Consider the following 22305-nt stretch of genomic DNA (forward strand, 5'->3'; position numbering starts at 1 on the left):
AAATTTCTTCTCAGCCGGCGTGGGGATATAGCTTAGTTCAGTCTAGTGAGATGGCTACCACTTTGATTGCCTTCAATATTTCAGCAACAGACTTACTATTAGGATCTCCCACAAAAGTCCGCCCCATTAGAAAGGAACCATTACATATTGCTCATACTAAGATGACATTAAGTCGCGCGGCCGCGGCAGCGGCCGCGCGGTTTTGGATTTCTGTATAAAGTCCAGGGAAAGTACAACCAGAAATAACATCACTATAAACTTTTACCCTTTTATGGTGCTCATAAGATGGAGAAACCTAGAGAGAGGCTCGGCGTCTCCGTTTTGCGCTCAGGAAAACCGCGGCCCCTGCGCTGTGCTCAGGAGGGAGGAGTTGAGAGAGAGAGACAGGTTAAAAGAATTGGGGGATGCCCGGGTCCCACAGCTTCAGCACGCCGTGGGGTCTCTGGTCCCATGCCGGAATTAGTTCAGTGGGCTGCTTGGGGTCCGAGGGCGCTCCCTCGGGCCCCTCCATCATGCTGCTTCCACAGCCGGGTCCAAAAGGAAGCACACGTGGGGGAGGTGGGTTTAAGTATCTAACTGCGGTGGGCGGGGGTCGCCGCCCCCGCCCCCTGGGGACTCCCGCAAGCGCGCTCACGTCCTGTTTTGGCTGAATCCGCGACTCCGTTTTGCGCTCAGGAAAACCGCGGCCCCTGCGCTGTGCTCAGGAGGGAGGAGTTGAGAGAGAGACAGGTTAAAAGAATTGGGGGATGCCCGGATCCCACAGCTTCAGCACGCCGTGGGGTCTCTGGTCCCATGCCGGAATTAGTTCAGTGGGCTGCTTGGGGTCCGAGGGCGCTCCCTCGGGCCCCTCCATCATGCTCCTTCCACAGCCGGGTCCAAAAGCAGCACCGAGATTTCTTAACTGTGATGACAATTAAAGGTTCTTTTGTGGGTGTACTGTTTGATGAAGGAATATCTCTTATTTCTCAGTTTCCTAAGAGATATCTGTCATGAATTGTTGTTCAATTTTGTCGATCTCTTTTTCTGCATACATGGAGTCATGCAGCTTTTTTTTTTTTTTTGGCGGAGTGGGGGTGGCACCCGGGTGATGCTCAGGGGTTACTCCCGACTCTGCATTCAGGAGTCAGTCCTGGCGGTGCTCAGGGGGCCACATAGGATGCTGGGGATCGAGCCCAGGTTGGCCACGTGCAAGACAAATGCCCTCCCTGCCGTACCCCAGTCCTGGGCTTTGTAAAATCTTGAACATGTGCTGTTGTGTTCCCACCCCTGAATCTCTCTTAGCAGTTGTTTTGTAAACTTGGCTTCCCCCTGCTTGGTGCAGACACACAGGGAGAAGAGTTCGGTTCTTCAGTCTCATGATCCCACGCCGGGTATGTGATGACCGTCCCCACCTCTCCTGCGTCTTGAGCTTGCTGTTTGGTCTGAGCCAGTATGGCCACTCTGCCTTCGTGGGTCTGTCTCGGTCTGTCCCTTCATGCCTGTGTCTGGTGTGCAAGTCGAGGTGTGTTTCCTCTCAGTGCTTTCCCGGTGTTGCCCCCCCTGTTCATCCTGTCACTCTCTGCCCTGTACCCCCAGGGGGGTGCTGCTGCGAAGGAATCTGCGGTTTTCCTACAAGGATTCAGATCATTCTTGCCGTTCGCCTTTTGTTTTTCACAGGAGACTGTTCCGTGTTCCTTGCAGAGCTAGAGTGAACGCACCACGACAAATGCTCTCAGCCGGTGTTTCTCACGGGCTATTTTTATCCCTCCCCCCCCCCCCCCCCGTCTGACTGGCAGCCTTGTGGGGACTCAGAGTGGAAGGTTCTTTTCATTTATCCCTTTTTTGTCTCTGTTTTTGAGTCACTTCCAGCTGTGCTCAGGGACCACTCCCGGTGCTTCTCAGGAGGCCGGGGGGGGGGGGGGGGGGGGGGGGGGGGGAGGGGGGATGCTGGGGATGGATCTGGTGGACTGCCAGGCAAGGGGTGGGAGAGTGACCTCTGCGTCTTTCCCGCCCCTCACTCAGATCTTGGAATATATCTTTCCAGTCCCTTTTTCCTAGAGTTTTGTTTGAGAAATTGGAGTGAATTTTGTTGATTTGTTTTCCCTCTGTTCCAGGCCTCACTGCCCTCAGGAGTCTGGCTCTGGTTCTTGCCCTGCTGATTCCACGATCTTGGTGTTCTGTTTGGGTTTATTTTGTCAGATGCTCTTTGGGCCTTCTGGGTCGGTGCGCAGGTCTCCCTCCTTCAGGTCAGAGTTCTCAGATATGACCATTCTTCCCGTCTCCTTCTTTCTTTCCAGAATCTTCTAGAATCTTCTGGAGGTTGTTTTGCTGGCTGTTGTCCATCTAAATATCTGACATTTTCTTCTTTATTTCAGTCTCTTTTCCTCTTACCTCTGCTTTGTTGGTGCTGTTGGAGGCCTGTTCGTTCTGCAGCCAAGTCCTCTCACTGTTCGTTAACGTCTTCACATGTGGCTGAATGCACTTTTTCACTTTTTCCCCGTTGGTGCTTCCTTGAGTCTTGAGTCACTGTCCCGGAGATTTCCTCAGCCCTTCGAGGATGCCAAGTTCTGCCGTATACCTGAGGGCTTGTCTGGCCTCTGTCCCCATCTGTTGAAATTTCTGTGGTTTTTTTTTTTTTCATCCTTCTAGTGCTTTGCAGGGGCTGGGGCCGGGCTGGGGGCCCAAGTTTGGGGGTCTGCATAACAAGTGAATTTTCTGCCACCTGCCCAGGAGGGCGGCTCCCGTAACAGTGCTCGGTTGGTGCTTTGGACACGGCTGGTTCCCGCCCCCACTGCTCTGTGCGCGGGTCTCAGCAGGACGGGCAGGGGCAGGCCTGGGTGCTGAGCTCCCAAGGGACGGGGCTCTGGGCATCTGATACCTGGCGGGTGGGGCGAGGGGTGAGCAGGAGGCGTGAGTCAGGACGCTCCGCCTGGGACTGCAGCCTTAGAATGCGGGGAGGGCACTGGCCTGGCACACGGACGACCCGGGTTCCATCCCGGCATCCCATAGGGCCCCCTGGGCACCACGAGGGGCAAGTGCTGAGGCAGAGCCAGGAAATAGCCCAGCACTGCTGGGTGTGCCCCTCCACCCAAAAAGCAACAACAAAAGACTCAGCCTTGTGGGGAGGACATGAGGGGTCCCGGCACTGGGGGCGTCATGCCTGGGGCCCCACCTGGCCCCCGGGGAGTATTCACTGCAGACCCCGCCTCTAGTGCGGAGCTCGAGGCGCCCGTGGGGTGGGGGCACTGCGCGTGGTTTCTCGCTTCCTCGCAGGAAGGCGGCAGCGGGCTCAGCACCCTGCGTGGCTCGGTTCTGTGTCAGCGAGTGGATGATTTTAGCATCGTGCGGCGGGCGGTTCTTCCCCCCTGGTGGTGCTCTCATAGTTTGGGGATGTGGAAACGATCAGAGGGCTCTAACGCGCGCACAGCAGCTCCGACGCCCGAGTTTCGAGCCGTGAAGATTCTGTCCTCGATTTCAGGACGCGGTGCAGTGCCTGCGGTCGGCTGCGTGGAGCGACAGATGCCGTGTCGTCTCCCCTCGATGCCGCAGTCTCATGGCGGTGCCGCGGTGCGTGGTGGTGTTTGTCACCGCGTTGGCACAGCCGGGTGTCGGCAAGCACGCTTTCTCCCCGCGCCCGCCCATGCCCCTGGGGATGGCTTCCTGAGCGCGTCAGATGCTTTTCCTTCCACAGAGCAAAGCTCGTCCCGGCCCGCCGGCCCCTCTGGCCGCACCCCTCACCTGGGCCTCTGGGCCAGCCTCCAGCCTCCCGCTCGGAGCACCAATGTCCACCCCGCAAGCCCGGTCTGGAAAGCCAGCTGACAGCAAACTGGCCAGACACCTGCTTCTCACAGGAATGAACCTCTGGGCCGCACGCTGGCCAGCCCAGGCCCATCGGCCTTTCCCCTGCCCATGAGCCAGCCTCGGTTTCCCCTGCGGGGAGAAGTCTCTGTCCTGCCAAGTTCAGTGGAGAGACACGACCAGAGGCGGTGCCAGGCCAGCAGGGACCCCGGGCCAGCAGGACCTCCAGGCATCAGCGCTCAGATGACCAGAGTGCAAGGCAGAGCATGCACGGGCGCAGCTGGGCGGGCACGGTCGCACCCCTGCGCTACACGTGTAGGGAGGAGGCCGCAGCCTGGGCGGGACGCGACTTCCGCCCTGGCTACTCCGAGGCCACTCCGAGGCAGAGAAGTCTCCTGCCTGCGTTCTGCAGCCCAAACCTGCGCCCGCCGCAGCCGCCCGCCAGCCCCGACCCCGTTCATTCTCGAGCCCGAGCCCGGTGTGCGCTTCTGCGTTATCTCCTTGGGGCGGCCACTGAAGTTTCCTCCCGGTCCCCACCACACCCTGCAGTGCTGGGCCTCGCCTATTGGGAGCTGAGTTGCCGCTGCCCGCGGTGGTGCGGGCTGTGATTAGAGTGATCAAAGCCGCATACCGCATGCATAATTAACCTCTGCCCGCCTGTCACCGCGCGGACTCGGCGGCCCAGACGCTATCTGTCAGCAGCGCCTCTGCTACATGACCACTTTTTCTCCCCCTGCGGAATTTTAATCACTTCAGATAAAGAGCGGGGAGAGAGAGATCAAGGCGGTATTAATCCTCTCAATGGCTTTATAATTTCCCTTCTATTCTGCAGCTGGTAATCAAGAAAAATAATGCTGCCTTAATCCTGGGTGTCAAGGCCAGTCCCCGGTGCCCTCGCTAGGAAGGTGCCGCCAGCGCAGGGTCTTAACGAACGGGGCGGCCGGGCGGGCGGCACAGAGAAGGGGCGTCTGCTTCCGCGGGCCCCTCTCTGCAAGAGCGGCTGACGGTGTCCCGGCGGTCAGGAGGGAGTCGGGGGCTGGCGGGCAGCAGGGGGCTGTGCGGGTGAAGGCAGGAGGGGGAGGCTCTGCCCCGCTGGCCGTCGCCAGGCCTGGCCCGGGGTGGCCCGTGGCTCTGCAGGGGGACGACGCTCGGGTCAGCCAGGCGCGGCCCGGCCTTCTCCAGCCCCGCTGCCTCCTGAGATGCACCTTGCAGCTGAGGCTGTGAAGGCGCAGCGGGTGGGCTCCTGACCGCAGACCCCGCCCGGGTGGCTCCTGGCCCTCTCCCTGCACCCACAGCCTGGTGGCTGAGAGCGATGGTGACCTCCTGGTGGGGCCCCGTGGAGCTCAGCGGGTCACTGCCAGGGCCCCCGGCACTCGCTGGGCCCTCTGTGCCTGTGAGTCCGAGGAGAGGAAACTTCTCCGCTCCTGTCTCTGCTCCTGGGGGCCCCGGGGGTCTGTCCTCGTGTGGGGGCATCAGGGGTTGGGGCCTGCCCCTCCCAGGTGCAGGAAGCCACCCTCAGATGCCCCCGGCCCGACCAGCCAGGCAGCGTTGGGGGAGAAGTGGGTGCCGGGGAGGGCGCCCGAGGGGGGAGGTGGCCGCACAGGCCTCGGCTCCACCCGACACTTCCAGGAAGTGTGTCGGACCCTGGTCAGCCACCCTGAGCGTGTGTGGCCAGGGCACGAGTGTCCAGCAGCCTTACCAGGTGACCATCAGGCGGCTCCTGAGGGCCAGGAGTGGAGCAAATGGGTTTGCAGAGCATCTGTCACCCCTCGTGGGAAAGGAAAGGACTCCAGGAGAAGAGAAGTGGGGCAGATTCTCTTCACTCAGGGGACATGGGGCGGGAGAGGGAGAGGAGGGGAGAGAGAGAAAGGAAAAAAGAGGGAGAAAGAGGGAGAGAGAGAAGGGAAAAATAGGGGGAAAGAAGGAGAGAGGGAGAGGGGGAGGGGTGGAGGGAGAGGGAGAGAGAAGAGAGGGAGAAAGAGGGAGGGAGGGAGAGGGAAAGAGGGAGAGGGAGAGGAGGGGAAAGAGAGAAAGGAAAAAAGAGGGAGAAAGAGGGAAAGAGAGGAAGAGAGAAGGAGGGAGGGAGAGAGGGACAGAGGGAGAGGGAGAGAGAAGGGGAAAGGGAGAGAGAAGGGGAGAGGGAGAGGGAGAGAGAAGGGGAGAGGGAGAGGGAGAAGGAGAGGGAGGGAGAGAGGGACAGAGGGAGAGGGAGAGGGAGAGAGAAGAGGAGAGGGAGAGGGAGAAGGAGGGAGAAGGAGAGGGAGGGAGAGAGGGACAGAGGGAGAGGGAGAGAGAAGAGGAGAGGGAGAGAGGGAGAGGGAGAGAGAGAGGGACAGAGGGAGAGGGAGAGAGAAGGGGAGAGGGAGAGAGGGAGAGGGAGGGAGGGAGAGGGAGAGGAAGAGGGAGGGAGAGGGACAGAGGGAGAGGGAGAGAAGGAGGGAGGGAGGGAGGGAGGGAGGGAGGGAGGGAGGGAGGGAGGGAGGGAGGGAGGGAGGGAGAAGGAGGGAGGGAGAGGGAGGGAGGGAGAGGGAGAATCCCGTGGGGGGTTGCGGGTGTGGCCCTAGCTCGCTGGTCCCACCTTCTCCCTCTCCGACAGTGCTGGTTCCTCGCTGTCCCTCGGGCACTGAGCGGGCCCCGGGCCTCGGCTGGGCTGGGTTCTGTCCTCACTCCCAGCTTTCCCCACCTCCTGCGTGGCTTCTCCTTGGCCCTTACTCATCCCCAGGCTGCCGCGTCCCGGCACAGGCCCCCCGCAGGACCCCCTGGTCAGTCTCCCGTGTGATTTCAAGCCTGTCAGGCGTCTCGGGGTCTGTTTCTAGGCCCAGAGTGTCCCGGCAGCGTCTGAGTGCTGGAAGGAAGTCCCGTCTCTGCCCGCCCTCCCCGCTCCTGCCAGCTCTGCGAGCGGCAGGGGGCACTCCTGGGAGCTGTGCCCGGTCAGACCCCTTCAGCCCAGGGTGCTGCTTCCCCTGTTTCCGAGGAGTTGGGGTGGGACCCCCCCTGCTCGTGTCTGTTACTGTGTGCACATGTGTACATGTGTGTCGCCTGTGTGCATGCAGAGTGTCCCGTGTTCTGCATGTGGTTGTGCATACACATGTTTGTATGTGCGTGTGTCCATGCTTGCCTGTGCATGTGTGTTGTGTGTCTGCATGTATGTGTGTGCTGTGGTGGGCGTGCAGTTGGGGGGTGCACAGCCTCTTTGGCCAATCTGGCCCCCGGGGTCCCGCTGCTGCTCCCCTTCAGCCCTGGGTCCTTGACCCCCTGCTGCTGCATGTCCCGCCCGTCTGGGCTGAGTCCCCGCCCCCACGGCCCCACCCAGCTCACTTTCCGCACCCCGCACCCAGTGCTCTCTCACAGCACCTGCACCTCTGAACCCCTCGGGCCCTGGACACCACAGAGCAGGGGGAGGGACGCTGCGGGATGGACACTGGGAGGGGACACTGGGAGGGGACACTGGGAGGGGACACTGCAGGGGGGAGGCCCAATGCAGCAGAGCCGGCTCCTGCCCCACCCAGCCCCACGCTGACCCCCGGTGCTGCCCTCCCGGGACTGCTCAGGGCTGGGGGGAGTTTTCTTGGAAGGGCCAGGTGCCGCGGGGACCGTCCAGCCCTGGCCTGGGCACCCTGTCCCCAGCAGTGCGTCTGGTCACTTTCACCCGTCCTGAGCAGCACAGGCGCGGGCAGCGGGTCCCAGCCCTGGACTCTGGGGCCGACATCACCTGCGGCAAGTGCCTTTGCTGCTTCATTGTCTTTCCTTTGCTTTTCCACCCTTTGTTCTGAGAAGAAAAAATAATTATGGCTAAAAGAAAGGCACAGCCTCTGGGCACTCCTGACTGACGACTGAATTAGGGAAAGTTTGGCTCACTTGGAGCTTCCGCTTTATGATGCTAAAGACATTTCGTCCCTTAACTGTCAAGCTCGGAGCAGCTCGAGCCTCTGGGAACGTGTTTTCATAAACAGACGATTTTATTTCCCTGGATGCTTTTCGTCTGCACGTGAGGAGGATATTTTTTCTAAACAACATGCATTTGCTCCTCCGGAACGGCTTGTTTATATTGTTGATTTGCTTCTAGAAAATTTTCTTCCAGCCACGCCGATCCCTTCGTTCAGCCCCTACATTATCCTACATTTTGGGTTCATGGTTTTTCAGCAAGACTAAGGGGCCGTCACCTCCCCAGCCCGAAGTCCTGCTCGGGCCTCCTGGGCTCCAAGTCCATGCCGAGGAACGGGCGTGAGAGCTGCCTGCAGGGGAATCCTGCTTGCTTTGCTTCGCTTTGGCTTTCCCCTTCGGGGCCCGTCCACTGTGCTCAGGGCTGACTCCTGGCTCTGTGCCCCAGGGTCGCTCCAGGTCAGCCACGGGCAAGGCAAGTGCCCTCCCACTGTCCCGCGGCTCTGGACCCCGGAGTCTCGTCTGAGCTTGTGTCAGGGGCTCTGCCTGTCCCCTCGGGACATCGTGCTCCAGCCCCCAGGATGCGGGTGCTCCCGTCCGCCCAGTGCCCGCCCGTGCAGCCCCACGAGCACCTTCCCGGTGTCCCTGGGGCGCTGGGTGTGTTGGGTTGGTTTTGTTTTTAGCCACACCCAGCTCTGTGCTCAGGGGTCAGTCCTGGTGGGCGTGGGGTCCCTCCAGGGTGTGAGGCCCCGAGCAGGGCAGTGCTAGGCCACAGCCCACTCGACGTTCTTGCTTCTCCGCGCTCGCTCTCCACGTCAGGGGAACGTCCACCGCAGAAACCTCAGCTGCCCCCACCCAACGCTGGCGACTGGCCGCTCGGCTTTCCCCCATCAGGGCAGCGGCTTGGGTGGCCGCCCGGCCACACGCCCTTAGTGGCCAGCCCACCACAGACAGCCCTGAACAGCCGTGCCGGCCCCAGCAGAGGCTCCTGCAGGACGAGTCGGAACCCAGGTCACAGCTGGCGCTGGCCGTGCAGAGGCCGCAGAGGCCACCGTATGGCCTGGTGGACACTCCCGCTGCAGGTCCTTCCCCAAGTCTCGGGTCCAGAGTGTTGTTTGCATTTCACAGCGGCGCTGGTGACAGCTCAGGCAGCTGCTCCCGAGAGCCTCCTTCAGCCTCGAGTACAGCTGCTTTCTGCTGCTTCCGATTAGTCGGGGTTCAGGGAGGTTGGGCAGGGCTGGGGCACAGCGGGGTAGGGGAGGGAGGGGACCCGGCTCCACCATGTCCAGTGGGGCCACTGCATCACGTCCTCTCCATGGAGGGTTTTGGAGCTGATTGGGGTCGGGGGGTCTCTGAGGGCCTTTCATGTCTCTCACCTGCTGTGGCCCCCGGCCCTCACCTGTGCTGCTCCGGCCCGTGCACCAGCGTCATTCCCGGCAATAGGGCAAGAACAGGCACAGTGCGCACAGGAGGGCACAAGCGGGCACAGGAAGGCACAGGTGGGCACGGGAGGGCATGAGCAGGCACGAGTGGGCACAGGTGGGCACGGATGCACTCTGGAATCCAAGACCTGGGCACAGCCTGGTCCCTGCTCATTGCCCTTCCGTTTCTTCAGCACATACGTGTCCACAGGGCACCCACCACACACACACACACACACACACACACACACATGTACACACATAGGCACATTCACACACCACATACATACGCGTTCTACACCCATGCATAGCATACACACACTCACGTGACGCGTCATACACAGAGACTCGCACACACGCTTCCTCACGCGTTCGTCAGGCACCTCTCCCTCTAGTTCAACACCACAGGCTCTCCCAGGGGACCCCAGTCCCTTGCATTGGCCTGAGACTCGTGCTCACCCCGACTGTGTCATCCCCGTCTGTAACGCCACCCCACTGCAGTCTGGGTAACATCCGCGATTCCTTTCACGCCTGAAACCCGGGTTACAGCCGGATGCCGGTGTCAGATTTCTTGAATTAATTCTCCTCCTTCTTCCTGTCACTGCTGTCTGTCCGCTCAGGTTCCCTCATCCCCGCCGCAGCACTGCTGGTTTAATCGTGTATTGGGGGATATGTAAATCACTCGGATTGTTCAGAAGGCCAGACTACGCGAGAAGCGTGTTCGGAGAAATGCATCCCCTGTCTGTTCTTTGTTCCGCCAGCCGTGCCCCATAAATAGCCATTCTCAGGAGTTCCTGACAGACCCTTCCTTTGTCTCCTGCAAAAATATGCTTGTGCCACAGAACACGGAAAACATTTGCAAATCATGTATCTAGGGCAGGTCTGTTGTCTAGAACAGAGAGCAAAAGCTCAAACCCCTGACGGTGGAGGGACAGCGGGCTTTCCTGGGCCGTCCTCCGGCGGAGCCAGCGGGCGGTAGTGCGGGAGACAGGCCATGTCAGTCACGCAGCCGCGCAGGTGCCCATGCCACTCCTCTCCACACCGCCTCAGCGACTGTCACGCTGTGTCCCGGGAAGTGGCTAGTGTTGGTGGCAGTGTGGCGGCACGGAGCCCACACATCCTGCCCGTGGAGTGGACAGGCCACACGGGGTGCAGGTGACCCGGCCAGTGTGCTCCTGGGTGCGGAGTGAGAGGGTCAAACACAGGCTCACACCAAAACAGGCCCCAGAGGCCCTGAGTGGCCTCCTACAAGGAGCACGCTGCCCGGAATGTCAGCTCCAGGGAGCGGGTGCCCAGCAAGGCACTGACCACCAGCACCCACTCCCCCACCCCAGACGGCATGGAAGAGCCAGCCCACGGTGTGTGTGAGACGTGCTGAGTTGGGTCCCCGAGGACGGAGGGAAGGCAGAGGCCCCTCACAGGAGCTCGGGAGTGGGGCTGCATACATGGCAGAATGTCCTGGAACCGGGTGTCGGGCTAGCAGAGCCGCCCGCTGACACTTCCTGAACGGCGGTTCCCCGGACGGGAACTCCACTCAGTGAAACCCACATGCGCTTTTCCTTTATGCTCCTCTGGCCCCGTCTGAGTGTTGGGGGCCAGGCCAGACGTTCCCAGGGGGCCGTGCGGTGGGCAGCTGGAGCCAGCCGTCGGGATAGCCACCCCCCCAACCTGCTTTCATTTATTTCTAGTGGACTTCCCAGAAGGCGGTCTCGGAGCATGGCCGCCTCCTCTCCGGCTGCCGTCCAGCTCGTTCCCCGGGACCCCCCCATGGGTGGGCGCTCCGGCCACATGCTGGGGATGGTCGAATGGGCAGTTCCGGGGGAGAGCGGGCGTCCTTGGCGCCAACCCCTTGCAGCTAGGATTGCATTTTCTTGCAGCCACTTTATTTTCCTGATAAGAAATCTGCTGCCAGCTTGCTTCTTCCTGGCGGGTAATCCTTCCTGCCCGTCTCGAGAGCCTGTCTCAGGGCTGGCTGCCGCTTCCCGGCTGCTGTTTTTGCTCCCGCCCAAGTGTCATTGTGTTTCTTAAGCCGAGACTTGCCTTCCCCATGCCCACAACTCCAGCCTGACTGTGCCCGGATCTGCCTGCTCCGTGTGCCAGCCTTCCACCTCCGCCTGCCTCTGGCTCGTTCTGTGTCTCACTCCTTCTCTCTGCCGCGTTCCGGGAAGCTCCATCAACTGGCTCTTTCTGCTTCTCTTCTGCCTGATCTGATGGTTAGTTCCCCGTTAAGTCCCATCAGCTGTGTTTGCACAGGTTCAGGCTCCTCTTTCGAGTCTACCCTTCCTGGGCCTTAGACTTCAGCCGTCACCGGCAGATTCTCCCTTTTCTGCCCAATCACTTCACACTGCCCAGTTGATCCCCTCCAGGGGACACGTTGTCCCAGGTGACAGCAGACTGGGGTTTTGTTGACACCCTGACACTTCCTTAGGGCCACTGCACTGTGGTGGTGTGAGAGTGTGGGTTGCACAGGTGTGGCTGTGTATGGTTTGTATAGTCGTACAAGAGTATATGGTTATGTGTATGATTGTGGGTGTGGTTGTATGGTGCGTGTGAATGTATGTGTGGTGTGTGGATGTGGGTGATTATAAATGTCTTATATGTGTGGGTGTATATGTGTGATTATGTGATCATGCACTTAGTTAATGTATGAGCATGAGTAAATGTGTAAGTACATACGATTGTGTGTGAGTGTGTTTGTGTATGCACTTATGTGACTGGTATGTGAGGAAGGTGTGTGAGTGGGTGAGCACATGTAGGTTTGTGTGATCATGATTGGGGGTGTGGTTGTATGTGGCGGTGTATGTGAGTATATAGGTGTGGGCATATGCGTGGGTTTGTGGTGGCTGTATGTGGGGGTATATGTGAGTGTGTAGGTGTGGGTGTATGTGGGGTGTGAGTGTGTATGTGGGGGTATAGTGTGTAGGTGTGGGTGTATGTGGGTGTATGTGAGTATGTAGGTGTAAGTGAGTGTGTAGGTGTGAGTGTATGTGGGTGTATGTGAGTGTGTAGGTGTGAGTATATGTGGGTGTATATGAGTGTGTAGGTGTGGGTATATATGGGTATATGTGAGTGTGTAGGTATGTGTGTATGTGGGTGTGTGTGAGTATGTAGGTGTGAGTGTATGTGGGTGTATGTGAGTGTCGGTGTGGATGTATGGGTGTATGTGAGTGTGTAGGTATGGGTGTATGTGGGGGTGTGAGTGTGTCCGTGTGGGTGTATGTGGGTGTGTGAGTGTGTAGATGTGGGTGTATGTGGTTGTGAGTGTGTCCGTGTGGGTGTATGTGGGGGTGTGAGTGTGTAGGTGTGGGTGTATGTGAGTGTGTAGGTGTGGGTGTATGTGAGTGTGGGGGAGGTATATGTGGGGGTGTATGTGAGTGTGTAGGTGTGGGTGTATGTGTGTGTAGGTGTGAATGTATGTGGGGGTGTAGGTGTAGGTGTGGGTGTATGTAGGGGTGTGAGTGTGTAGGTGTGGGTGTATGTGTGGGTGTGGGTATAGGTGTGAATGTATGTGGGGGTGTAGGTGTAGGTGTGGGTATATGTGAGTGTGTGTGGGGGTGTGGGTGTGAATGTATGTGGGGGTGTAGGTGTAGGTGTGGGTGTATGTGGGGGTGTGAGTGTGTAAGTGTGGGTGTATGTGAGTGTGTAGGTGTGGGTGTATGTGAGTGTGTGTGGGGGTGTGGGTGTGAATGTATGTGGGGGTGTAGGTGTAGGTGTGGGTGTATGTGGGGGTGTGAGTGTATAGGTGTGGGGGTGTGAGTGTATAGGTGTGGGTGTATGTGAGTGTGTAGGTGTGGGTGTATGTGAGTGTGTGTGAGGGTGTGGGTGTGAATGTATGTGGGGGTGTAGGTGTAGGTGTGGGTTATGTGGGAGTGGGAGTGTGTAGGTGTGGGTGTATGTGAGTGTGTGGGGGTGTAGGTGTGAATGTATGTGGGGTGGGGGTGTAGTGTGGGTTTATATAGGGGTGTGAGTGTGTAGGTGTGGGTGTATGTGAGTGTGTGGGGGGGTGTAGGTGTGAATGTATGTGGGGGTGTAGTGTGGGTGTATGTAGGGGTGTGCGTGTGTAGGTGTGGGTGTGTGTAGAGGTGTCCGTGGGGGTGTAGTGTGGGTGTATGTGAGTGCATGTGAGTGTGTAGGTGGGCGTATGCATGGGTGTGTGTGGTCGCACTGGGGGACGCCCGTGCTCACATACGCTGCTCCCTGCCCCGTGGAGTCCCTGGGAGCGGGTTGGCCGTGGAGGAGCCGACACTCTGGCTTGACGGACTGGGCCCGGCTTGCTCTGCTGCAGGCTGGGGGCCCTGCAGGACAGGCCGGGCCTCGTGTCCCGCCTCTCGTGTCCTGGGATGTCGCTGCTGCTTCCCTCAGCCCACAGCTGGGCTCTGGGGTCTCAGCAGGAGCCGGGCGGCCGGCGCCCTGCGTCAGGGGGGGCAGCTGCCCTCTGGGGACGAGGCTGCCACTTCCCTTCCCGCGCAGGCCAGTGGTGTGACCTCTCCACACTGCGGCCTCACCGTACTGAGTTCCAGAACGTTCCCGTCACGCCTCACTGAGAGCAGCTGCCCCTCTCAAACGGCTCCATCGCCTCTGCCCCCGCGTCCTCCCGCCCCGTGACGCACAGCAGCCGTGGGACCGGTCCTGAGCCGGGGCGGGGGCAAGAGTCCACCCCCCAGCCCCTGCGGGTGGCGGCCAGAGGCCAGTCTCTCGGCCACGCTGTCCCTGGGCCATCCTAGGAGTGCATCCAGGGGGTCGCGCCACGTCTGTTGGCGCAGCGAGCCGGGCTGGGCCAGCTGTGTGTGGACCAGCGTTGCTCCGTCCCGGGCAGCAGCACCCAGCACACGCGCAGCCTGTTCCTGAACGGCCTCCGGGGGCCTGTTCCCGACACTCCCCCAGGCTCGCCCCGTGCCTGCCCCGTCTCAGCACCTCTTCCCTGCGTCGTAGAGGAGACGCCATTCCCGCCTGACTCCTGATTGGATCTCGGGCCTGTCATATCTGTTCTGCCACACTTTGATCTGGCCGTCGTGCTCTCCTGGACCCGTTTCTGTGCCCCGGCTGCGTCCTGCACGCCTCAAAATCGGCCTCTTAGTTGATTCCACCTTTCTAATGCCGTCTGATAGGGCAGTCCCCTCGAGCTTTCCCACAGGAAGCTCTCTGTTCCCTGAGTGGTCGGGCCAGGGGCCGGGCCTCTATTTGTCCTAGACTTGTGAGGCGACCACCACAGTCTGGGTGGACAGGGGGTGACTTAGAGAAACTCCCCACCTGCCGCCAGGCCCCGCGGAGGCGCCGAGTCATAGCCTGCACCCCAGAGCAACTGGCCGGCAGCCCCCAGCAAGCCCTGTCCCGGAGAGTGGGGTCCTGAGGCAGCTCCCCTCGCCCCCTGCTGGGAACGGGGCCAGGAGGCGCGTGAGGGCCAGGAGGGGGACACGGCGAGGGGCAGCGCTGATGGATTCTCTCTCGAGCGGCACCTCAGAAATAGGTTAATTGTTTCCGTGACTGGCTCCGTCGCGATTAGGAGGCATTAATAGCAATTAATGATGTCGTGTCGCAGAGGCGAGGGGAGAGGGGTGTCCTGGCAGCCACCTGGGCGTCTTATCTCCCGCACCCAGGGCGGCGCCGTCTGCGGCCCAGACGCTCCCGAGCACACGGTGCGGCCCAGATTCTCCTGATAATTGAGCCGCCTTTCCTGCCTCCTCCCAGCGGTCCCCCTGGCGAGCTTGCAATATTATTTGGTTTAAAATCCCTCAATTCGACGACTTAATTAAAACCCTCTCGGAAGTTAATTTGATGAATGCGTGCACATTTTATCTACACGTGCAAATAGGAATTGGTGGCGATGATGAAACTTTTTTAATAAAAAGGAGCTTCGGGAGAGTGGCCAGGGCAGGGTATCAGGAGGGGGCGCGTGAGGGGGGGCCGGGCCCAGTGGCCTGGTGGCCTGATGGCCTGGGACTGTGCCTCTGTCCACTCCAGCAGGAAGGGGGCTCTGAGGCCCCTTCTCCTCCCACGCTCCCAGTGGGTGTGGACGCCCCACGGGGCAAGACAGAGAGGGGCAGGGCAGGGGCGAGGAGAGTCCTGCGGTGGGAGTGTCTGCCTGTGCGCGGGCCAGGCCGCCCGCGGGGCCCTGGGCTCTGGCACAGGTGCCCGGTGCTCCCGCCCGCCCGCTCTATCGCTTTCTTCTCACGGCAGTGCCGGCTTTAGGCCCCCGCAGCTGGTTTCCTGCTGACCCTCAAGTCAGTTCCCTGCTGACCCCCACACCCAGGAGGCCTGTCCTGCGGCCCAGCTCTGATCTGGGGCTCACAGACGGGGGGGGAGGGGGACCTGCCGCTGCTAAGGCGGCCCCCACCCACATGCCCTCAGCCCCCCAAAATGGGGCAGGGCCCATCAGGCAGAAGGGCAGCCGGCCCGATGGCAGCACATGCCCGGCTCAGAGATGGTCACTCGGGCTCCGCTGTCCCACCAGAGGTGCTGGGTGGGGGGACGAGGGTGGCCAGCGCAGTGCCTGGGTGGCAGGGGCTCTGCCCTGGGGGCGGGGGTCCTGTGCCCGGGACCCCAGCGTCAAACGCGGAAGCCTGTTCTCTCTCTGGTCACCCAGCTGCGTGTGACCGGACGCGCCTCCTTCTTGGCCGCTCAGCTCCTGCCCCCCCCAGATATCTGACCCTGGCGGTGGGGAGGGTTGGGGGGGAGTGCAGGGCTGCAGGGAGAAGGCCTGGACAGTGCGTGTCACTCTCCCTTGAACAGCCCCGGCTCGGCCCCTGCTCCTTCCGGCGAGGGTGCCGGGGCTCGGCCCGACTTGCCCAGACACAGCGGGCAGCTGGGGCCCGGGAGAGTGGGTGCCACAGGCTCCCCACCCCAGGACACTCGGACAGCCCCCGTGTGCGCCCAGCGCTGAGGCCACACGGGCCCCCCAGTGCTGCTCAGCGCAAAGCCGGGCTGGCCCATGCTGATGCCCAGGCCTTGAGCCGCCCAGCGCCTGCCAGAGAGCGACCCCAGGGACGGCAGCTGTGACTGGCCAGCGTGTGGGCAGAACATGGCAGCATGTCCAGAGCCACTGCCGTGGCCACCCTCGGGACGGGTCGCAGGCCCCGCCCCAGACCTGGGCCTGGCACACCCTAGAAGCAAGCCAGGGATGGCTTCGTGCCTTTTGGGCCTGGGAGCGATTTCTCAGATGCGATGCTAAACTCCTGAGCCACAGAGAGGAAAACGGGGGCGGAGCTTTGTTGGGTGGGGAGCGTCTGCCTCTGAGCGAGCTGCCGAGAGACGGGGGACTCACGGGTCAGCGGCTGCTGGTCAGCCTGCGCCCGGCGCTCGGGAAGAATCCACGGCCCCCAGCCAACAGCAGACCACCTGCCCGGGAAAGTGAGCGGACGCAGGCACCCCCACTGTGTCCTGGGGTTTCGGGGCCCGCCGCGGGTCGACCCCACGGCCAGCACGGGCCCAGCATGTGGGGGGCCCTGGACCTCGGGCAGCGGCCCCAGAGCTGCCTCTGCCCCTCCCCAAGTCCTGAAAGCACTGGACACAGCACCAGGGGCCGGGGCGGGCGGGTACGCCCTGCAGTGGACGCCTGACCGCTTCTCCCGGGCTCCTTCACACCTGGTGACACTTGGGAGCCTGAGGCCGTCACCCAGCCACAGGGTGTCCCGCGGTGTGTGCGGGGCCAGGAGGGCAGCCGCATGGTCTCTCTCAGAATCTTCTGTTCACTCCGGGGTCCGGCCCCCGCGTGCCTGTGCTTGGTCTGCCGGTAGGGGAGTGAGCCAGCGCCCCGTGGCCCGCCCCCCTGCAGGCTGCTCTGCGTCACAGTCTGTTGGTTGCCATGGGTCACATGTACTGGGGACGAGAGGGAGGGGGTGGGCTGCCCATTAGGGCACTCGGGGCGCAGGGCACAGCGGCATCGGCCCCCCGCCCCCCCCTCCCCTTCCTCGCTGCCACCTGCTGTGGCTGCCCCCACGCGGGGCTGCTCTCCCGGGCGCGTTCTGTTCGCCCCGTTCTCAGCTGACTGACTGGGGGCCGCCTGGGCAGCCGCCGTGCCCTCGCCCTTTCCTCGCCGTCTCCGTCCCTCTGCCACGCGCCGGTCGGTAACATTTAGAGAAATGTCAGTGGCTGCGTGTCCTCGGCAGCCCCCCGCCTGCCACCACCCGCTCCGCTTCCCTTGGGCGATGATCCCTCCCACCCCGGCCAGGGCACCGCGAAGGGCTGGCAGCCATGGCTCCCTTTGAGCGCCTGTGCATCAGGGCACCAGCCAGCCTTTGCCCATCACCGGCCTCTGGGAGACTGAAGTCCCGAGGCCACCGGAGAGCCCTTTGCACCCTTCCTCAGCCAGGGCAGGCTGGCCTGGAGACCGCGCAGGGCCACGCAGGCCTCCCGGGAGGCTCCACTCCTCTGAGCCGGGACAAAGCTCAGGGAGGCCCCAGCAGGGTCAAGTGAGGACATCGCAGGGCTTAGCGACTGCACTGGTAGGGTAAGCGGCCCCTCTGTGGAAAGCCACGGCCGCAGCTGGGCCCCTGGGCTTTGGGGCCTCTGGAACAAGGGAGGGGGGTCCCTGCCCATCGCAGGTGGTTTGCCAGAACATGCGGGAGTGACTGTCCAGTTCCTTCACAGCCTCTCTGGACCGGTCAACTGGGCTGGCAGGGAGACATCGCTCCAGGGTGAGGTGCCACCGGGTGCTCGGGGCGCTGTGGTCTGGGTTCCCGCTGGGCCTGGGAAGTGCCCCTGCTTCTCCCCGGGGTCCCAGCCACCAACCAGCCCCTCCCAGGTCCTGCTCCTTGTGGCCTCTGGAGCCGGGTCATGGGAGGGACCCTCACCACCGGGAGGGGGATGAGCACACTGCCAGACGCAGCCCTTTCTCTGGGTCCCGCAGAGGGGCTGCACCCTGGTCCAGGGCTCTGGGGGGCAGGCGCGGCAGCGCCCTTCAGGCAGTGATAGGGCTGAGCACAGGCGTGGCGGCTGCCTCCGTGGCGCAGTGATTAATGCCAAATTAGCGCCGTGCTCAGTGACCTATGTGTGCAGGCGGCCGCTCTCCCCCGCCTCACCGAGCTCTCTGCAAATATTAGCTTCCCAGCTTGTTCCTCCACATCAGGGACATTCCCAGGTGACAGGCAGGTGGTTGGCGGGATGGGCGTGCGGTCACCCCTGTGCTCCCTAGGGGATGACGCTGAGCTCCACAGCCTCATCCCAGTCATCTGCAGCCCCCGTGCCCAGGGACAGACACCTGAGAGTGGCACCACAGTTCCAGGAGGCCTGGGGACCCCTGGCCATCAGCTACGGGGACCTGGTCATCACTGTGGGGACCTGGCCATCAGCTGCAGGAGGCATCCACAATGTGTTGACTGTCACACATTGACTCGCGGGCTCCAGGCTTTGCTTTCAAACCCTGTTCAGAGATCCTGTGGGTGCCGGGCTGTGGAGCCCAGAGCCAGGGGTCTCGCTCTGTCACCCCCCGGGCCCTCTGCAGGACCCCGAGCCCCTGCGCCGAGCCAGCACCCTGCATGTGCCATCGCCTTTTCAGCACCCACCGGGGCCTCTGCAGCGCCACCTTCAGGCAACATTTCACATGCGCCGTCTTTGATTTTATTCCCACTGTACTAGAATTCCTGTCCTAGAAATGTTTGATCCGCCTTCATCTCTCCTGAATAAACAGTAGTAAAGTGTACTGTGGGAAGTTTAATTTTGGTATTACATGCGTTTTGGAGAACACGCGAAAAAGAAATCTGTCTCCTCCCCTGTAAACCAAAGTATGAGCTAAGTCATTCATAGTCCGATGCTCACGACACAGCCTCTTTCGGAGTAATTCTCTTTCAGGAAGGGAGCCGGGTACTTCGCTGCTCGGCTGTGTTAGCTCTAGGGACCCTCCCTGAAACCCCAAAGTTCCCAAACTAGGGGAATAGGAGTGATGCAGACATGGGGGAGGCATGGCTCAGGGAGAAGACCCTCCCAGGAGCCCCCCGCAGCGCCTCTGCACCTCCACCCACCTGAGCCAGGGGTCCCAGCAGGCGGCTGGGCAGGCTTTCCCTGCCCTCCCTGTCATCTGCCCTCCAGGAAGTTCAGTGCTTCTACTCTCTCCCCGCAGAAGGGAGCACACCCGAGACCGTGGCCCCCGTCATTGTGGTCCCCCCGAAAAACTCCAGTGTGGTGGCCGGGTCCAGCGAAGTCACCCTGGAATGCATCGCCAATGCCAGGTATGTGCTCTCCCCCTCCCCAGCCCCCTAGGGCCCCCAGCCACCACGGCAGGGAGGCTCAGCACCGCTGCAGGGAGGCCCCCAGCCCCCAGCCCTGCCCCTGAGCCACCAGCGACCAGGGCAGGCTGCTTCGCCTAACACTTGGGGCTCAGCACCCCTGCAGAGAGACCCCCCCAGCCCTGACCCTGGTTCCTGGGAGGTTCCTGGGAGGACCGTTGCTTTTCCCTGCACACGTGGTTGCCCTTCCCCTCTTCCCCCTCCCCCATGCCCCGTGGCCCCTTTCCCGAGGGCGGGCACCATCAGCTCCTGGGGCCCCCTGCTTCCCTCCCTGTCCCCAGGCCGCTGGAAGAGCTGCAAGTGCGCTGGACGCGGGACGGGGCGAGCGTCACGCGTGGGCTGCACAGCCAGGGGACCCGCCTGACCATCAGCAGCCCCTCTGCAGCCGACGCGGGCCTGTACGAGTGCGAGGCGGTGCTGCAGGGGAGCTCGGCGCGGGCGGCGCGGGCGCAGGCCTTCCTCTCGCTCATAGGTAACGGGGCGCCCTGACACGCGCCCCCCACCCCCGGACACGCGCCCCACCCCGCCCCCTGAAGACGCGCCTCCACCCTGCCCCCCCCGACACGCGCCCCCCCCCTCCACCTGGCTGGACACGCTCCCCCGCTCCGCCTGGCTGAACACGAGCCCCACCCCGCCCCCTGAAGACGCAGCCCCCATCCCACCCCCCCCGACACGCGCCGCCCCTCCACCTGGCTGGACACGCTCCTCCGCTCCGCCTGGCTGAACACGAGCCCCTCCCCGCGCCAGGAGACGTGGACACCCCCCCTCCCCCCGCCCGGCCGGAACACGCGCTCCCCCCGGCCCCCGGGACACACGCCCCCACCCCGCCAGGCCGGGACTTGCGCCCCCTCCCTCCGCGTGGTGGGCGCAGGGCGAAGGGCCCGAAGTGGGCAAAGGGACCGCGAGAGGGTTGGGGGGCGGGCGGCACGCAGGGAGCAGCATCTCCATCAGGACCCCTGAGCGGCGGGATCAGAATCAGGCCGGATCCCCCTGAGCTGCCCCCTAAGTGGATGCTCTGGCAGCCCGTGGACAGCACAGAGGAGTGGATCTAACAGCCAGGAAGAGCCAATCAGCGGCGCTCATCAGCGAGCCAATTAAGAGAACCAATCAGCGGCGCTTATCAGCAAGCCTATTAGAGGAGCCAATCAGCGGTGCCCATCAGCGAAGCACTTCAGCAGAGTTGGTTAGCAGAGCCAATCAGCAGAGTCGATCCCCGGAGCCCAACAGCTGCTCCTCCAATCACCTCCTCTCCCTCCCCGACAAGCTGAGGACAGATATTGGACTGCCTGGCGCTTCCCCTGGTTGTGGGCAGAGGCGGCGGAGCCCGGGGCTGGCCGTTTCGCTGCCTCCGTTAGCTCTCACGGACCGGCCTTGGGGTAGTAGAGGGGCACTGCCCAGCACTGCCCCGCCACCCGCGGAGCCCCAGAGGGGCTGAGGACAGGAGGACCCTCCCAGGCCCAGCGCGGGGTCCGAGCTGCAGCCTGCTGCCTCGCCCAGCTCTGCCTCCCGCAGACCCCACACCCGCAGCGCCGGCGCCCAGTACCCTCAGCATCCATCCCGAGCAGCCCTGTAACTGCCCAGAGCAGACGCGGGTCTTGCTGTGGTCCGGAGCGCTGGACTCTGGTTTTGCACCGGTGTCTGGTGATGGAGACTAGACGTGGGTCACACAGAGACCTGCTGGCAAGAGCGGGCAGCGGCCTGGTCTGGACATACACACCATACAGTTTCCGCCTTGGGCAGCAGGATTTGCAGCTTGGGGTCCAGGGGGTGGTCACCTGGAGAGCAGAGCTGACTCCACTTCCCTTCATCAAGCACCAGCGCTGCCGGCGCACCTCCTCGGGTGTGTCCTGAGCCCGTCCTGCCGGTCTCAGCCCCACCCGCCGCAGGAGCCCTGCCAAGCCTCGAGCCACACATCCAGCCCCGTGGAAACAGGCGCCCAGAAATTAATCCCGCCCCGAGAGGGGACATAGCGACCCTTTGTTACCTGATAGTGAATCACTACCACCTCGGCGCGCACGGGGCTGGCCATGCCACTGTTGAATTTCTGCTGAATGAACTGAGAGAAATATTGCCAGTTATTCTCCAAGGAAGTTGATTATTGAACACAACCCCTATTTCCTCTTGAGTATTGGGGGTGGATCTGGAGGCGCTCACGGCTCAGCCGCACACCGTCCCTTCCTCCCAGCTGAGCTTCTGCATCCACTGAACTCTGAGGCCTGCGTCTGGGTTAAGAAGTGCTCGGGGTCCAAACACGCTACCCACAGGCTGTGTCCCTGCCCAGGCCCAGCCAGCCTTGTCGATGTGCCTGGGGCACTGGCGTTTGGACGCTGACCGTGCTGGGGACGAGCATTCTCCTCGGGGGTGTGATCCAGGCCCCGCTCAGTTTGCTCCCCAAATCCTGCAGATGGAAAGTTCTCTGGCCACTCACTGACTGTGCATTTGTGTGACGGAACCCTCCAGCTTTAAATCCAGTTTGTGTTTGCAGAGCAGGGCCCACTCCCGGCTCTTTGTTTGGGGATCACTGCTGGCGAGTGTTGGGGCGCCACAGGTGATCCCAGGGGTCAGCCACACGCGAGGCCAGGGCCTGAGCTCCCGCACTCCCTCTGGTCTCCAGCAGGCCCTCAGCCTGTTTCCAGTCATGGGGTCTCTGGAACCCGCTTTGCTTGCTTCAGGGCTGTCCTGTCTTTCTGTTTGAAGAGCCCCCGTATTTCACCGCTGAGCCGGAGGCCCGGGTCTGGGCGAGAGTGGAGGAGACTGTGGACATCGTGTGCCGAGCCATGGGTGAGTCCTCAGGGGCTGTGCAGGGCGGTGAGGCCAGGGGCAGTGGCCGGGGAGGCAGTGGGCAGGGCCAGGGAGGGCAGCGGGCAGGGCTGGGGAGGGCAGCAGGCAGTGGCCGGGAGGCAGCGAGCAGGGCTGGGGAGGGCCTGGCCTACAGCTGAGCTGCTCCTTCCTGGCCCTGGAGGTGGGGATGGTGACATTTCCCTTGCGAGCAGCTGTAAGCCTTG

At 62.3% G+C, this 22305-nt stretch overlaps 1 protein-coding gene across 2 annotated transcripts in view; it reads left to right on the plus strand.

Moving 5' to 3' along the window:
- Nucleotides 1–22305, plus strand: part of SDK1 (sidekick cell adhesion molecule 1) — a 465276-nt gene that overhangs the window by 388246 nt on the left and 54725 nt on the right. For both annotated transcript variants that reach the window (XM_055136343.1, XM_055136344.1), the window contains exons 6-8: nucleotides 19135–19243; nucleotides 19582–19772; nucleotides 21998–22081. In XM_055136343.1, the coding sequence (XP_054992318.1) occupies nucleotides 19135–19243; nucleotides 19582–19772; nucleotides 21998–22081 (384 nt within the window). The remainder of the gene's footprint in view (nucleotides 1–19134; nucleotides 19244–19581; nucleotides 19773–21997; nucleotides 22082–22305) is intronic.

This window comes from Sorex araneus, chromosome 4, assembly GCF_027595985.1.
Source record: "Sorex araneus isolate mSorAra2 chromosome 4, mSorAra2.pri, whole genome shotgun sequence".
NCBI lineage: Eukaryota > Metazoa > Chordata > Mammalia > Eulipotyphla > Soricidae > Sorex > Sorex araneus.